Raw genomic sequence first — 18,194 nt, 5'->3', positions numbered from 1 at the left:
CATGTTTACAGCCTGGTACAAATCAAGGTTCTGGTTTATACGACCAGTTTCCCCAGTCATGACAACTGTACAGCAGGTCAATTTTTATTTACTTCATGTGTGTAAGTTCTCTTAACTCTCTAAAGTCTTATCTTACACTATTTCTCACTGTGCACAACCATGGCTAGAAGGAAAAGAACTTAGAGATGTGTTTTGTGCAGTTTGACAGAGGTATAATGCCAAGATGTAGATTTTTTGTTGCTGTTTTGGAACTAGTATTTTTCCAAACATGTTCCAAGGTGTTACCAGTACTTGAAAGAACGGTGGTTCTACATGCTGTATATATTTAACAACCTAGATCTTAAATTAGTTTCCGTATTTCTCATATATTGCTTTGCGTATGCACAGCCTGCAGTTCAGCCGAATACTCCATGAATTTTTGTGAAATGACCATCAGTTGCAGTTGAGTCACTAATGGCTTCTTGGTTGTGCAGAGGAGCACAACGCTTTTGTTTTTGTGACAGGATTTAGTGTGGATGCTTTGTTTTTGGCAAATTTTTACATGGAACGCATAGAATAGAGTCATTTTGATGAAACATTGTGGTTTTCCGCTTAATTTTTGCTGTTTTTCAACTGAATGGCGTGTCACAGAGGTCTAGTTTGGGCCAGACGAAAGTTGAAAATGCAATTATTGACACGAATTGATGGTTAATGATTTTCTAGTGACGCACCAGATAAAAGGTACAAGTTAAACCAGATATCTCGGTTCTGATAAGCAGATTCCATTGTTGAGCAGCTTGATTGTAGTTTATTGGACTTTGACTTCTTTTCACCAACCACGAAATATCCTATCGGCCAGTAAATATCCATATTTCACACTCAGACTAACAAACTAAAGGGATTCCCGCAATGTTTCTATGATAAAATATCAATACACTTTGATGAAACACAACCACAGTATTAAAAACAGACTTAAATGTGGAGAGTGTGACTGTAGAGGGCCTCATCCACATAGAAATGTTATTAGGAGACGGCAGGCATCAGTATTTGGGTGGTTTCATCGTTTCCAAGGGGAAACCCTGGACTGGGAGGCTTTCGTGAGTGTTTTTCCCCACATAGCTACTCATATTTATGGTCTCTATGATGCTACATGATGAACATAGCAGTTGAAACACATGTACTGGCTGAGCTGAAAACGCTCATAGGTCAGCTAAAGTAATAGCAACTGTCAAGCTCTTTTTTCCCCTTGTTACTGAAAGAGACACCCCCCCCTTCTAACCCTTGCAGCCCCCCGCCATCCCATTTTCTCCTTATCAGTTCCCTACAACTGTGCCAGCACTCTCTTACATCTCCTCCCTTATTGGTCGACTCCCTGTCTTGATTTCTGCACACTTTCTTCTTTTCTGATCTCTTTCCTTGTTCCTCTTCACGCCTTTCCCTGTTTCTTTCTGCGTTTCTCCCTCCATTTTTTTCTTCCCTCAACATACCTCCGGACCCTCAGAGAGTTTCAGCAAGTTCCACAGACCGTCCATTGTCTTGGGAATGTGGTTTTCTGTCTGCCCTCACCTCCTCCTCCTCCCCCTGTCTGGCAGGAGACAAGGTTAGGGTGGTGTTCAGCTTCTGGGTCCTCGAGGCCACTGAGTTTAAAGACTATAACCTGAGTAACCCCAAGACCTGGACCAGGACAGGTGGTAGAGCCAAACTTAGCATTAGCAAACACTGTGAAGCACAATAACACAATCTTCTTGAGTAATAAAGACTTCTTGTAAAATTGTGTTCAACCTACAAGTTACATTGCGTGACAAGAATTTGCTTTTTCTCGACAGTCATAATTATGTGTACTCACAGCTCTTACACTTGAAATTGTCCAGCATATTGAAAGAGGCCTGACATTCTGAAACATTTTTAAGTTAATAAGTTAATTTCATTAAGTTACCTGAACTTAAATTTAGTTTTACCTCAAGTAACACAAAAATTTGAGTTGAAATTGTGCACAATTTTATGTTGATGCATCATAGTTATGTCAAGCCAACACAGGAAAATTATGAGTAACTCGAAGACCTGGACCAGGACAGCTAATCTGGTTAGACACACTTTAAAAATGATCTTAGGTTAGACAAAAAATAAAGAGAGAAAATAACACAATCTTCTAAGGAAATTACATGAAGTAGGTGGGACTAACCTTTTCTCTGCAGTTAAATGTATTTTAAATAACCAATCTTAACCATCTGAAGTTGTTCAGGCATGTTAAGTAGGTAGGGGAAGGGTCTTGAAATCCTGAAAATAATGGATCGTCTTACCTGTACTTGAATTCATTGACTTAGAGGAATTAATTTTTCTGCTACAATCAACATCATGTTTAATTAGTTTTAATCACCTAAAATTATCCAGGACAGTGGAGGGAACTTGAATCCCCCCAATTATGAGATTATCAAGCCAGTTTCATTAACTTATCTGAACTGGAGGTAAGTTTTAACTCAACTAACACAGAAATTTGAGTTTCAACGATGCACAATGTTAAGTTGATACGACATTATTATGTCAAGCCAGCGCATCAAAATAATGGGTAACCCCAAGGCCTAGACCAGGACAGCTGATCAGGCTAAGCTTGGTGTCAGGATATACTCTAAAAAATGACTTTTGGGCTGGACGAATAAAGGAAAATAACACAATCTTTTTGAGTTATGAAAACTTCTATGGAAATTATGTTCAACCACCAAACAACATTCCCTCTACAATCAAATTTATCTTTATTTAACATATTTAACCACTTATAATTGTCTGTGCATATCAGGACAGGAGTTGGGACTTTAAATCCTAAGCCAATTTGACGCCAATTTCATTAAGTTACTTGATTTTAGGTTTAACTCAACAAACACAGAAATTTGAGTTTAAATTGTTCTCACTGTCAAGTTGATGCAACATTATTATGTTAGCATAACTTATCAAAGTATTGTTTGCCACTTTTGCCACTTTAAAGGTTTATCTAAGTCATCAAATTCAGGTTCTTATCTTGCAAACATGCATTTAATTAAGTGATGGAAATAGGTCCCTTGAATTACTTTTTTAGAGTGTAGAAGCAGAAATCCAAGCCATGTGTGTTCGACTGTGGTTAAAATGTAAGTTTAAAAATGCTCATGCCGATCACATTTGTGCACTTGCAACTTAAATATCTGGATTTTTTGTCATGTGAATTAAAGTGTGATTATTTTGGCTTAAAAGCAAAGTTTAGAGGATCTTAAAACAAGATGCTCGAGTGCTCAGATATGAGAATGTGAGATAGCTCTTACTATTTATGCATTAGCGTGAACAAGGAGAACCTCCGTCACTGTGAGAGTTAAAGCTTCGTGTGAATTTCTATATTTACCCAAAACGTTGATCTCATGAGTTGTGACTTATGAGGTGGAGGTGGTCTCCAATCGCGCTACCTCTGGGATACAAAATGGAAATTGGTAGCTGTGTGTTTCACATGCCCAACCCCCCAGTGTCTGGCGCTCAGGAGGACTGCTCCTCTGGGAATGCCTTCTTCCTGCCTGGCCTCACATAGACGCACTTTAAAATAGAAATGGGGTGAGTGGATCAGACTGGCGTGAGATGGTTTTAAATGTCTGCTGCTTTTCTCTTGGTTTGCTAAACATAATCGTCAGACACAGAAAATCGCGGCTGGGCTGCGAATTCGGACTGAATGCCAAATGTGCAGGCGTGCATTGTTACAGTAGAACACAGTAAAAAAAAAAAGAAAAAAAGCTGTGAGACATCGTGGACTTTTCTCTCTTTTTCTGTTTACTCAATTCATTTTCTTCATGAGGACATTATGCAGAATAATACTGGGTAATTCTTTAACCACTCTGCTAAAGACGCCTCCCTTCGGCTTTGAGGTCCGCCGCGTTGCTTCAGGCGCCATAGAATGTACAGTCGACTGTAACTCCCTGGCTCGCTCCATTTTTTATGTTCGCGGTATACGGTACCACCACTTCCCTCTCCTTTTCATCTTGCACCTTCTCAGCTCTGCAGAAATAAAATCCAGTTGTGTGAGAATAACATGTGGAAAGAGAAAGCGAGAGAGAGAGAGAGGGGGGGGGGAAAGGAGTGAGCAGGAGAATATGAAAGAATGCCAAAGAATAAGGAGGAGGTAGATATTGCTAACAAGGTTGCCAGAGACTCTTTTCATTTTTAATAGTCCCGTAGGAGGTCTGGCTGATAAAGTGTTATGTTATATTATTAAATCCTGGCAAAGTTTGAGCTGCAACTGATTCCAACGGTAGCACTTGTCTGGAGGTTAGACAAACTGCATCCAAATGAAAGGACAGGATTTTCCTTACATCTTTTACGTTCAAGTAATCATTTATTATTTGCAAATTAACTCAAGTGGCAATGTTTTTGAGTAAATACATATTCTTTAGGTATTCTTTAGATGGACCAGTGGATAGTTTTGGTTAATTTTTTTGACATTTGTACATGCAACATGCCTGGTCAGAAGTAGACGAGGGATGTTTTGACTGGTTGTAGACAAATGATAGCCTAGCCCTGCTAGACCCATGTTCTGAAGGCACAAGGGTCTAGGGACGCTCGATAGGGAGGGAGGCGGGCTAAAAGGTTGTCTATCAAATCACTCTGCAGCAATTGGGTAGGTATACAACCAATCAGCGCAACGAATAGGTTCCTAGAGCGCCGGAAATCAGAGGATGCGGGAGTTCGGTGAAGCCTTATTTATACAGTCAATGGGTGAAGCTCAAGTATATTACAGACATGTTAACAGAAAGATTATTCAGAGTCGGTGCTAATGGAGCTCAACAACTGTTGTCATTTTTGTTGTCGACCCTGGCAGAGAATTAAATTCGTTGCCGTGGGTTGTCTAGCGTGGCTAGGCTAGTTGTTTCCGGTTGTTTCTGTCAGAATTGTCACGCCTCTGTTGTCACTTAGTTACGCCCGCCTTCTGACTCTACACTTCATGGTGATTGGTCCGGCCAGTTTTAGGAGAATCCAGCCTCGAGCCTTATGGAGGGTAACTAGACCCACCCTGGCAGAGAATTAAATTCGTTGCCGTGGGTTGTCTAGCGCAGATAAGCTGGACAAATGAATGAAGAGACTGCATTTTTTTTCTCGCAGAGTTGAAGTTAGAACCAGAGGCTACCGGTGTCTCTTGCTCACAGACCTTTTGAATCCCCATTGGTAGGTTCGAAAGGCATGTTTTGTTTCATAATTACCAACTTTCAGAGGAAGAAACTTTAAAGATGTGAGGAATTTCCACTTTCCAATGGTCCTCCTCTTCCGGGATGCGCTAAATCTAAGCTTAAAAAATCTTTATTCTACATGTCTCCGATGAAAAATTTGGCAGAAATCAACTGTTTACTCTGACAAGATTCTGCAAAAAACTAAAAGTTCTGCTCTCCTTGCTGCAACTGATAAGCTGTTAGTGACTGAGTTAGGACCAACAGTTACATGAGAAAAATTCAGAGACTTTTCAGATGAACTGCAGGATGTGCAAAGCAGAAAAGGGACAAAGTATGTAAAGAAATGTAAAAATAGTAAAATGTATTGCGTAAATTCACCTTTTTTCTGCTATTGATAACACCTGTGGACGCTTGGAAAAAGATTTGCATGTTGATGCCATTTTTCCCCATTTTTGCAAAATAAGCAATAAAAGACACGCAACTTTCATTTGCTCTTTTTTAACGATATTTGACAGAAGGGTTAAGCTTTGAATTCTCTCCACTTTTAGTCATGGTTGTTCTGGTTCCAAAGAGATGCAGGATCTTATATTTGAATGAAAAATGAAATAGGAGTAAAAAAGAAAAAAAAAAGCCACCCAGAAACTGCTCGGAGTTCATGGGGTTAAAGTAAGCGTTCTCTCAGATTGTCACAGATTGTATCATAAATAGCAACTTAACAGCATGTTCTATTCACTGTGTTTTCATTGTGTCACCTCTGCTCTAAAAGCTGCATCGGTGTTCCTGTGTAGTACGTATATATTAGTTGTCTGTGTGCACATTTATATTACGTGCTTAAAAGAAAAGTCCACAGTTGATTTATCTACTGCTGCGTTTTATCATCAGTCAGGGATTTTCGGTGCATTCCTGGAGTCGTTTTTTGGTGATTAAGTGTTTATAATTTACATTCCTTCAGTGTTAGCAGCTTTCCCTCAACTTTTCCTTCAATTCCATTACGGTGGCTGTGAACCTGTTGCATGACTGTGTAGGAGGAAGAGTAAAACGATGGTGGAGCATTTCTAGCTAAAAATACAAAGCAAAAAAAGCCACCTGCGGTCCGGCTGCGTTGCATTCTGGGCTACGGAGGCCGAGGCTTCCGCTCCACCTTTGTGATGGATTTCTCTCTCTATTATTGTTGAGCATTCGTGTAAAAGGGCAGCTGATGAAAGACAGTCTTGCTCTTTGATTCCGAGGTACTGGCAGGAAACAGCAGATGCGTTACACCGCTGAACATTTGTTTTTTTTTTGTTTTTTTTCCACTGCGAGGTAAAACAATGAAATAAAGACGCAGAAATGCAACATACATCATCTGTGCTCGCAGCTTCGGTAGCGGTGTCAGAGGTGTCAGGCGCCTGCACACGTTTATGTGCGTCATCAGCTGCGAAGTGAGATGATCTACCTGTTCAGTCTTGATCTGCAGCTTTCCCTGACCCGCGGAGGTGAATGAGAGCCGTTATTTCAGAGGATGCAATGAAATCATTTTTCTTGTCTCTTCCTGACTCTCCCTGACAAATGCTTGCACACCTTTCATTCTCCCACTGTATTCTCCACATTAGGCTTCATCTCCAAGCTCCGAGCATTCTATTATTTCCTAATTAGCAGCATTATTAATCTTCAATTAGGCATATAGCTTTGTGCGTGTGAGAGTCGGCCTTTTTCATTCAAAGCGTGTGCATGTGGGTGTGTCGACTCGTGACACCCTGTCCTCTGGTTCTCTTGTGGCTTTCCACCCAACACCAACTGGCTAATGAGGGAGTGAAAGGCCATGGGCAGATGGGTGGGTGGGGGGTGCATATCGGTTGTGTGTGCGTGCGCGCTCGTGTTTGTGTGTGTGTGTAATTAAAGAGAAGTGCCTGCAGGGGGGACCTGTGTTAGAAAGGGTCAAAAAGAGAGCAGCAGGCCATCGCCAAGCTTTGGTCATTAACTACCGACACCGCCAATGAAGGCTTCTGGGCGTGTGTGTGTGTGTGTGTGTGTGTGTGTGTGTGTGTGTGTGTGTGTGTGTCTGTGTGTGTCTGTGTGTGTCTGTGTCTGTGTCTGTGTCTGTGTGTGTGAGAGTCAGAAGGCCAACTACTAAATTACTTCACATCAATATGGGTTTTAGTCACTTTGTACATGTTTGTGTCACTTTCGTTAAGCTTGTAGTTAAGTAAAGTTATGACTAGGATTAAGTTGAAGCCTGCTAATGATACAAGTCCATTATTTTCAGAATATTAATATGATGATTTTTATCAATTTATGCAGGGATTTGGGCTGCACAGTGGATTAGTGGTTAGCACTGTTTCCTTGGAGCTAGAAGATCCTCAGGTCTCAGCCCAGGTCTGGGATCTTTCTGCATGGAGTTTGCATGTACAGATGCTGGATGGATGGATGGATTTTAGTTTAAAGTGGCCATTGTTTGTTCTCAGAGCACAAGACATTTTTGAATTGCTTGTTTTGTACAAACGAGAGTCTACAACCCAAAGATATAACTTTACAGTGATGGAAAACAAGAAAAGCAACAAATCTTGACACTTTAGAGACTGAAAATAGAGAATATTGGCTTTTTTTAAATTTGCTTTATAAGTTGAAGTTGCACTGTAGCATTCAAACCGCTGTTATGTGAAGTGAATCACTGATCTGTCATAATTCAATGTTCTGTTGGAAAATCTTGCATCCTGGCATTCATGTGAATGTTACTTTGATATGTAGAACCCACCTGAACGTCCCTTAGCAGGACAGTGCACTCTGACACATCACAAAATCTGCATGTCCCATTTCAAAAATATGCCAAAAATAAACCTGTTGCTCTGGACAGATTCTGTAAAAAATACAAAATTCTTCACTCGTGGCCGCAACAGGGAAGCTATTAGTGACTGAGCTGTGACCAAGAGTCACATGACAAAAATTCATACCGTTTTCAGATGAACTCCAGGCAGTGTTGATGCAAAATCTTCTTATAAATGAGCTGAGGAAGATGATAAAGAGACCAACTTACTGACTGCAAACTCCTCAAATCCCATCCAATCGAGCATGTTCCAGCAAATGCTCGATCTCAAAGCATGAGACGTTTTAAATTGCTGTGTTTCGTACCAACAATAGTCTAAAACACCAAAATATAGCAGAAAGTATACTTTGCACTGATGGCAAACACGAAAGCGAAAGATCTTGACATTTCAGAAGCTGAAAGTACAGATAATTGGCATTTTCTTGCTTGATGATTCATGAAAATAGTTGTAGATCATTCATGGTAAAAATCACTCGCAGGCGAATTGAATAAGTGTTTTGTTGGCAACAGCACTCCTCATGCAGATAATACGACCATCACACCACAAACTCTGCTACGAAATGACTCAAGGAACATGAACAAGAGCCTCAAGAATCTCAGCAAATCGAGCGTCTGCAGACAGGTGGTGTTAATGTTGTGGCTGATCTGTGTATCAAAGAAGTAAATGAATAACTTTTAGTGGATGTAAAGTTTAAGAGTTAAAAAAAAAAGTGAAATTTTAATAACAATAATGCTGATCTCATGTCTCACAAACTGAACCGATTAACCAGATATAGAAAAAACACTTTTGTTTTGGGTGTGAATCCAAAAGTGAACACACCTGAAATAAAAATACAAAACAATGTGTGCACGACTATAGCAAGTACAGTAGGTCAAAGTTGAACTAGTCCGTAAACTTTGCGGGATGTTTTCAACAGACAGTTATTGTTTGCCTTTGTTCTCTCTCGCAAATAAGATCGGCTGAATCCTGTTTAATTCCTTTGTGATTGTGCGGCTTCTCATGTTTTGCCCCAGCAGACTTTTTTTGTTGATGTTGCCTCGTTTCCCAGCAATTAACTTTTCAGTTAACTCTTTCGCCGTCGTGATTTTCGAGTTGGAATCAAGACTCTGATTGTAATAACTTGGAATTATCCTTGGACATGTGAAGGCTGGCGAATGTACATTTTCAAAGTGAAACCGGCTTTTAATCTTTCTGACTTCTCAGTGTTCCCGCTTGCTTGTTTTTCTTTATTTATTTCCCGCTGTTTTGTCTGTCATGTGGTGTCTATCCCTCCCTTCATTCTGTCAGCTGCCATCCACAGAGAGCCACCACATCAATATGATGTTTACAGGAAGCAGGAATTGACAAGCAGGATTGTCTGTGTTTCGGCATTTGTTTGTGTCATCTCAGAGCAGTTTTTTTTTTTCAGGTGTCTGTGTTTGCATGCATGTGTCTGTGTGTGTGTGTCTATGCCGTCTGCACCCGGTAATGTGTTTTCTCTCCTGTCAGCCGGTGCGTGTGGAGTGCCATAGGTTGATTGGTTAGCCTGAGAGGCAGCAGCGGGAGTTAAGGCAGGCGCTCCAGGGCAGCAGGGGGAGAACCGGAGCGACGTCCCCCAGAACACGGCGCCTTCCCTCTGGGCTTCCAGCTCGGAGCGGTGCCTGGGTAGCTGGGGGCAGCTCCGGGGCTCCTGGGGCCCCCGATGTTGGGCGGAGATGCTTCGGAGACGGAGGAGGGAGAGAGGGATGTGTGTTTGTTTGTGTGTGTTCTGTGGGGGGATCCCAAGCAGATTTGTTTACCGGTAATTAATTCACCTGATTGACATAACAGCTGCTGGAGCTATGGGAAGGCGTGTGTGTGTGTGTGTGTGTGTGTGTGTGTGTGTGGTATATGCAGTGTGCATACTCACCTTGTGTGTGCATATTTTCCTGCATACTTGTGCCATGGAGGGCATTTCCACGTCGCAGGGTCAGGAGCAGAGTTTGTGGCAGAGCAGGCCAGCAGCTCTCTGTCTTCCATCGATTAGAGCCGTCTGTCAGCCGGCAGCCCTGCTTACACACTCCTGCCTCTCCGCTAATCTTTATAGAGTTGACTTCGCTGACAGAGTTATTGGGGCACTTGAAGAGGAAGAGAAGGAGGGCCGTGACAGAAGGACAAATGGGGGAGTCGGGAGGAGAGAGGGTGACGGTGGTGACAGTAAGGAGTGGCCTGAAGAGTAATTCCTGGTTTGGTTTCCACGAGACACTGCAAGCTGAATGAAACCAGTAGTTTGTCTGCAAATCAGTCTGAAAGCACCAGAAACACACAATGAAGTATTCATCTTTGCTGGAGACACGTCCGTACATACACATTCCTGCTTGTGCCGGCACAGACGTCAGATTAAACTGAAGTATCTCTTTTTTTTTCTGATTAAGCATCACTCCTCCTTTGTAGCTCTCGCACATCAAGGACAAGTTCTTTACATTAACAATTTCAATCCGTCTGCGTTTTCAGAAGTTGGTGCCTTTTCTGTGCAGCAGACAAAGAGCCAGAGAGGCGAAGAGAGGATGTAGCAGATACAAACACGAGCCCTTGTGTGAATGATGTCAGCCCACAGAAGAGCTGGATTGGACTCGTGAACTTTATGTTTCAGAGCCTTAAGGTGGCGGCATGGACGAAACACAGGCTCGTATTCACAAACACACAGCCACTAACAGGTCGGTATCAGTGTTGTTGTGGCCAGCAGGTAGCAGTGTGTTGGCCTGCTTGTCTGGACCCAGATAACAGCAGATCCATTACCCCCTGGAAGCCGAGGTCTGATCACCGGACAGATAGAGCCGCTCACTCACTGTCTGTGGGCCCAGCCAGCTAACCAGCCTCCACTGCGGAGCTAAAGAGGATCACAACCAGGGGCCAAAAGGACTGCAGACCCCTTCTGTCAGAGGAAATTATCAAATACATGTTCCGTGATAATGCCCCATTCACATCATGTGAGAGGGGAGGTGCTGATGGGAGAGATTGTCGTGTTTTTGGCCTGTATTGATGTCATCGGACACATAAAGATTCCATCGATAAACGCCTGCAAAACAAAGGAAAGCATGCGTTTAATGATCAATGACTAGAAGATAAATCGCTATACATTCAGAGAAATATTTGCTCTCTTGCTTGGAGAGTTACATAAGCTAGCTGTTTCCTACTGTATCCAGTATTCATGCTAAGCTAATCTTACCAGCTGCTGGCTGTAGTTTTGTATTTGCAGTAAAGACACGAGAGCCGTGTATCAATCTTCTCATCTAACTTTGGGAAAGAAGGCAAACAAGCGCGTTCCCCAAAATTGTGCAACTACTGCTTTAAACAGATTGCATCTTAATCTTATAGACATTCAGGAAGCAAAGCGAACACCTTTCAATGTGTCTCTTTCAAATCGCTCGCAGACATAAGAATTCATCAATGAGCTGATCTCTCCATGGGCAAGTGGGGAGGGGGAAAAAAATATATGCATTTCCCACCAAGCCAAATCCAAGCGCACATCAGAGAGTATAGTACAGAGAATATCAAGGAGGAGATGGACTGAGAGGTTTGCATTCTGAGAAATACTGAAATGATTTAGGAGCTGTCATGTAGCGATCGTTAGGTTAAATTGGACGAAGAAAAAGCTTGTTTGGAAAAGATGATATGCGGGGAAAGTGATTATCAGCGGATGGTTTGGTGGAGGTGGAGAGAGCTTAAAGGAGGAGCGTGAGGAGTTAGCACCGAGCAGGCATTGTGTATCGGGTTTGTTTGTGTGCAGAGGGAGAGAAAAAAGGAGGGAGATAGCTGTGGCAAACAGGGCAGCTATCAAAAGCCACAGGCTGCTTTAAACTCCATGTCTGTTTCTTTTTCTCTTTCTTATTTTTTCCCTCCTCTCTACCTCTTGGTTTCTCTCTCTCTCTGTGTCCCTCTCTCTCTCTCTTTCTCTCACTCTGCTCCCTGGCCATGCTGATGATTGACGGCCTGAGGGTTTTAATGGGCACTGGAGAGCAGGAGCTGAGGTCGGGGTTGTCATGGCAACTAGGAGAAGGGGCCTTTTGCTGCTGCTTCACCTGAGTACTGTGGAGCCTCGTTGGCTGGCTGAGGCAGGCAGCCGCACACACGCACACACACATGCTCGCCACACATATACGTACATGCCAGCACCACTTCCATTCACTCTTCCTCCTCCTCCTCCTCTTCCTCCTCCTCTTTTTCCCCGAGATGCCCCGCCGTCCATCCAACCGTCTTCCTTCTCTCATTTTCATTTCACCCTCCTTTCCTCTATCTCTCATCCTCTTTTTTCTTTCTCTCTCTCTCTCTCTCTCTCTCTCTCTGCGCTGATCCCTTAATGCTCTCAGAAACACAACAGCTGGTTAACTGTTTGCAATTGTGTGCGCGCACATGTGTGCAAATATACTGTATTTAGCCTATTGTTTTTGCTGCTTATTGTTCGATAAAGGCTCACAATTATTACGGGGTCAGGGGACTTGGATTCCCAGTGTGTTTTGTGGAAACATTTGGAGGAAAAAAGAAGTGGCCTCGTTGTAAAGCTGGTTTTATGCAATGTGATGTCTGCTATAGAAATAGGGACACAATCCGAGCCTGTAGGAACCTTGACATGGCAAAATAAAGGATGGAAGCATCCAAGAAAGCAGCAACTCTTTCACAGTGGGGTCTTCTTTGGCTTGAAAGGTTTGCAGAAAACATACAACAGCATATTGTCTTTATTTTCATGGTATTTCAAGTTAAATGAAGAGAGCAAACATGTTCTCTTAGGTTCAAAAATGATATTTAGATTGGGACATCTCTGTATCCCCCAAAATGCTTCTTTTTTAATATACTTTGACAAACTAAATCTTCTCCATATGTTAATTTTGATTATGTTTCAGTTAATTGTGCCATTCTAGACCATGCTGATTCAAAGCCTATATTTTTATCTTGTTTTATCACATTTAAACCTAATATTGGATCAGATCGTTTCGGTTGTGCATACGCTAAAACCCAGTAAGACCCAAAATCAGCAGTAGAACAGCACAATTTTTATTTTGGAGCGTATGTCTGCTATAGATATTCATCCACAATCCAAGAGGAGCCTATAGGAACCCTGACATGACTAAATGAATGCAAAAAGATGGAAAAATCCAAGCGAGCAGTCGAGCTACATGCCAACAAGCTACTGAAAAGAGCAGCAACTCCTTTTACACAGTTCAGTTCTCTTAAAGTTGCAGGATTTGCAAAAATATAACCATATTTCATATTTTAATAATATTTTAAATCATGATTTTAGTGCACATTTTTGCATTTCTTTTCAACCTAAAAAAAAAATCTGAAGGTGATATTTGCTGCACCAAACAAGCTGGAGAAAATGATTTATAGGTCATTTACAATGTGTTTTGGCATATTTTACCTTAATCATATTGTAATTTTGATAATATTTCAGTTAATTGTGCAGGTCTAGTCCAACTTTTATCCTATTAGACCTAATAATTGATCCTCTTGGGTGGTACTTATGATAATGCATTGACCCAAAAGCAGCCACAAAACAATATGACAATTTTTTGACTGTATGACTGCTGTAGAAATATGGACACAATCCAAGAGGAGACAACAGGAACCTTGATGAGTCTTAAAAGGTATAAAAAGATGGAAAAATCCAAGAAAGCTGCAGCTCTTGTTCACAGTTCAATCCTCATAGGGGCTGAAACCCCCATATTGTCATTATTTCAGCAGTTTTTTAAGTTAAGGTTTTAATGCAAATGGAAAATTTTGCATTTCTTTTCTCACTGAAAAAAAAAAGTATATGTAATGTCATTTTTGTTGAAGACTGCACCAAGCAAACATGTTCTATTATGTCCCAATATAATTATTTAAAGGCTTGGGCGTCTCTGTATCACAACGTATTTTCATTTAAAGTATGTGTTTTGACGTATTTTACCTTGACCATGTTGTGATTTTGATAATATTTGAGCTAACTGTGCAGCTCTAGTCCATACTGATGTTGAAAGATCCACTCAGATCTGCTGAGGTGGCATATATGATCCCCAAACCTGCAATAAAACAACACAACTTCTTTTCACTGTATGTCGTTTGGATGTGGTACAACCCTGCTTCTTGGAGAGGTTTCAGTTTCTTGGGGCTGAGACTCGTTTGGCAAATTTTCCCCCAAACGTAGTTGAGAAAAGAAACATGGGGGAGAGATGCTTTCAATCAGCCCGTGTTGCTATTCTTTCCAGAAATTATACATATGTGTCATAAAATGTGGCTTTTTCCTCCACGACAAGCTTTCAGGTTATCAGTGAACCCCGGTAAACTGTTAATTCTGCATTGACAGCCAGTTATCTGTGGGCTCCTTTACTTTGTGGTTCGGTCTTGACCTCTTCCTCAAGCTTGTCTGCCGTCGAGGCTGGAAGGAACTGACACGGTTCACACATAGACCGAGACATAGTGGGCTGTTCTTCACTGTCCGACCCCTCATCACCCTTCCACAGAACTCCGGCTGCCTCCTCCTCTCTGGTTTTCCAGCTCCTTCTGTTTAAATATCTCCCTCTCTCTCTCTCCAGCTCCACTTTCTGCTTGTGTCTGACTCCGGTTGATGTCCATGTCTGCTGGTCTCTCATGTTGTGTTCAGAGTCCCACAGATTCACACCCTTTTACCACAGTGTGTGTGTGTGTGTGTGAGAGTGTGTGTGTGTGTGTCCTGCCTCGTGGCCTCGGGGCCTGTTAGTTAGTGTCTGGGCCGTGCAGGTCAGCCGAGGCATGGAGGGATTGTTTGCAGTGGAAGTGAGTGAAGCTCTAGTTACAGTGGGGGAAGGGCTGGAGGAGAGCGAGTGCATCTGTACATTTAGTGGATGTGAGTCTGTGATTGTTCAGCAGGAAACCAATGTTATGGAAGTAAAATGGAAATGTTGGCACTGCCGAGCCTTTTACCGATACATGGTTAAGATGTGGTTGTGTTCAGCCACTCGGTTAAGGACAGAGAAAAGCTGTGGTCATTGGTTAACAGAGGTTTATTTTTACACCTATTCATCCTCCCACAGGTAACACATCAAGGTCGCCAGTCAGGAAAACATAAAGACACACTGTAAAAAAGAAACCCTGTAAAAAAACATCATGTACAAATTTGTCAGCAAGGTGGCACAAAAATATCTTAAAAATGGTAGACTAATGTAATGTTTTTAGCATACTGAAATACAGTGAAACAGGGTAATTTCATGCCCACACACTGTAAAAGAACAAATTACGTTTTGTAAAAATGCACATTTCTGATGTGAAGATTTTAGCCTGTTTTGTATAATCAACATGTATACTATTAAAAACAGACAACAACTTTAATTTGCTGTTTTTAAATCCATAATAAACATACCTTTTATCAATAATGACAAATAAATACCAATATTCTTAGCTGTTTTCATTTTTTATAAGGGTAATTTTATGGTCAGATGTTGTAAATTACCATTTGTATGACTGCTAGCAATGTTATTGCTATTGTTTAGGTAGTTAACATGTAAATTAATACATTTGTTCCAATTATTTTTCCTATTTGTCTGTAGTTTAACAAAAGTATTCCAAAACTGTAAAATAGCAATTAATGAAGAAATTTTATGTATATTTTACGTATATAATATACATATACATTTACTTAAATAACGGAAAATAACTGTAAAATAACAATGTTTCCAGCTTATTAAAATACAATATATAGTGTAAATTTAATGTTAAACATTGTAAAAAAAAAAAAAAAACAGAACAAAACAAAAAAACAACAACAATATTTGTTAATCTACAGATTTTTGGGCTTTTTTTTTTTTTTTTTACAGCAAACATGCCTTTTAAGTTGTTTTTTTTCCAGTAATTTTACCAGTTATTATCTGCAATTCATCAAAACAAGCAAGATCTATAAAATAACATTTAAAATTTTTTTTTTAAGAAATTGTAGTTACAATCTGTTCAAAATGTTGCTGTGCAGGTTGCTTTTTTACAGTGTTTGTCAGTGTGGTATGTGGCCTCTTGTAGCTTTTTCAGTCCTCTTCCACTATATTGAGAGCATTCTTTATACATCCTTTGCCTTAAATTTTCCCTCGTGTAACTTCCTCATCCTTCCTCTCGTTGCCATGTCCATGTGTGAATGTTGAGCTCTGAAAAAGCAGTCATGACCAAACACCGACTGTCAGATTTGCTGCCTCAAAAGCAAACCAGAGCACCGAGTGTCACATCTGTCTCCTCCCCGATGCTGAAAATCATTATAATTGAGAGGAAAGATGAAGGAAATATTGCCAGAAATAAATTTGGAGGCCACATTCAAACAGGGGTTGCATGCAGAAATAAAGGCTGTTGCATAAATCAAAGATCATGATACTGATTTACATGTTTTCTTAGACATCAGTCAACCGAAACAGTGTTTGGAGTCGAGCAAAAATTGAGCAAAGACGAACCTCTTTCAACTTTCAGCCATTAAAATGTGCGTGACACATTCATATCCCATTTTTAAGCTCTGCTGAACTCACATCATCATCAGATATCCACAACTGCTCCATTTGCTCCACGGAGTGCAATCAAGGTTGGAGGTTTAATTGCAAAAAACTTCTCTCTTTCTGGTAATTCTGCAACTATTTTAACACCTTGCTGCTTTCGAGTTTGTCCTGTAATTGTGTGTTGCAACACAGAACAGCAGCACTGAGAGTAAACTAGTGTTTTCTTGTGTTTTTTTTGCAGAGTGCGGCCGCTGCCCCCAGTCCAGTGATGGGCAACATGCCACCCAACGATGGCATGCCGGGAGGACCGATGCCCCCTGGCTTCTTTCAAGTAAGAAAAAGAGTCTTTTTCTGACTTGATCCGTCACCCACCCCCACCTCCAGCACCAACCTCTAACCATCCGCAACCCCTCCGCCCCTCCCTCGATCACCGCTAAGCCTATCCTTCTGTCTCCTCCTCCTTTTTTAGCCTCTTTAGCTGTCCTAATCCCTGTCCAGATGTGTTCCCTTCTCTGTCTCTCTGCCTCCGTCCCATATGTCCATGCTCGGGTTGTTAACTCCTGCTGCGCTGTGCGAAGCTTTAGAGTTTTCGCTGATATGATCTGAAATATAAGAGATGTCTTTTTGCAAGTGGAAGTGGTGGTAGGTTTGGAGAGGAGAGGAGGCTATTTTCTCTGGTTTGTGTTGCTTCACTAATTCCTCCTGTCATCACTGTTCTCTGAAGGCTGTCTCGGAGGCTGACGAGGTCACTCACACTCTCTCTCTTTATGCATCACTCTCTCCTTTTCTCTTGTATTCAAACACGCACACACAGAAGCCTTATTTGACACTTTGACCCACATTAAACTGGTAACACTTTCAAAATTGAGGTTTTAAAATAACTGTACACCCTACACCAAAAGATGTTCCTGGAATCACTGAAGGTGAACTGGAAATTAGATTTTCACTTAAAACTGCCGCTGTTTCTACAGTGGATAATTATTTAAGTGAAAGAATAGTTACACATGAAAGTCAACGGCGAATATTAGAAATTTTTTTTTCATTATATCAGTAGAAGACCAAGCTTTGGTGGCATTTTGTGAAATCTCTTACAAAAGGTAAAAAAGTTCAGATGTCCTTTGATAAAACTCTGCACATGTGACATTTGTCTTTGTCTGGAGATGATCCGTTAAAGGAACAGTACAACATTTTGAGCTTGTTCAGTTAAATGAGAAGATTGATAGCACTCTTGAAAAGCTGGATTTCACAGAATAACACAAAGTTTGGAGGGAGCAACTAACCTGACTCTGCCTAAACGAAACGAGTAACATCTGTTAGCATCTCCTAAGCTAGCTGCCTCTGGTTCTGTCTCCAGACTTTGTGCTAAACTACATTAGCCTGCAAACTAAGGGTGCTTTCACACATACGCCTTTTGGTCCGCTTAAAGCGGACTGGAGTCCGCAACACCAGCAAGTACAGTTCATTTGGGCTGGTGTGAAAGGAGACCAGATGTTTTTGGTGCGGACTAAAGAACCGGACCGAGACCACCTTCGAGAGGTGGTCTCGGTCCGCTTCTATGTGAACTCCAGTTCGGTTCGCTGCTGGTGAGAACACAAACCTGTCTCCATTCGGACCGGCTTGATGGCGCAGCAGACTTTTTGGTCTACGGGAGCTGCCGTAGCAACCTGCACGGGGAATAACGACTGTGTAATGTTCTCGTACCGAATGCGAGCTTCATGCTGGAACAACAGCAGTATTTGTGCTTGCTGCATAAAGCAATGATACGAATATATGGCAACAAGAAAGAACAGGAGAAC

At 41.4% G+C, this 18,194-nt stretch overlaps 1 protein-coding gene across 2 annotated transcripts in view; it reads left to right on the top strand.

The window, feature by feature from the left end:
* Positions 1 to 18,194, top strand: part of ssbp4 (single stranded DNA binding protein 4) — a 110,636-nt gene that overhangs the window by 65,063 nt on the left and 27,379 nt on the right. For both annotated transcript variants that reach the window (XM_022205825.2, XM_051947068.1), the window contains one exon: positions 16,640 to 16,729. In XM_022205825.2, coding sequence (XP_022061517.1) covers positions 16,640 to 16,729 — 90 coding nt within the window. The remainder of the gene's footprint in view (positions 1 to 16,639; positions 16,730 to 18,194) is intronic.

The sequence above is a fragment of the Acanthochromis polyacanthus genome, chromosome 4 (assembly GCF_021347895.1).
Source record: "Acanthochromis polyacanthus isolate Apoly-LR-REF ecotype Palm Island chromosome 4, KAUST_Apoly_ChrSc, whole genome shotgun sequence".
Classification (NCBI taxonomy): Eukaryota; Metazoa; Chordata; class Actinopteri; family Pomacentridae; genus Acanthochromis; species Acanthochromis polyacanthus.
This window is presented reverse-complemented; position numbering and strand designations above follow the sequence as displayed.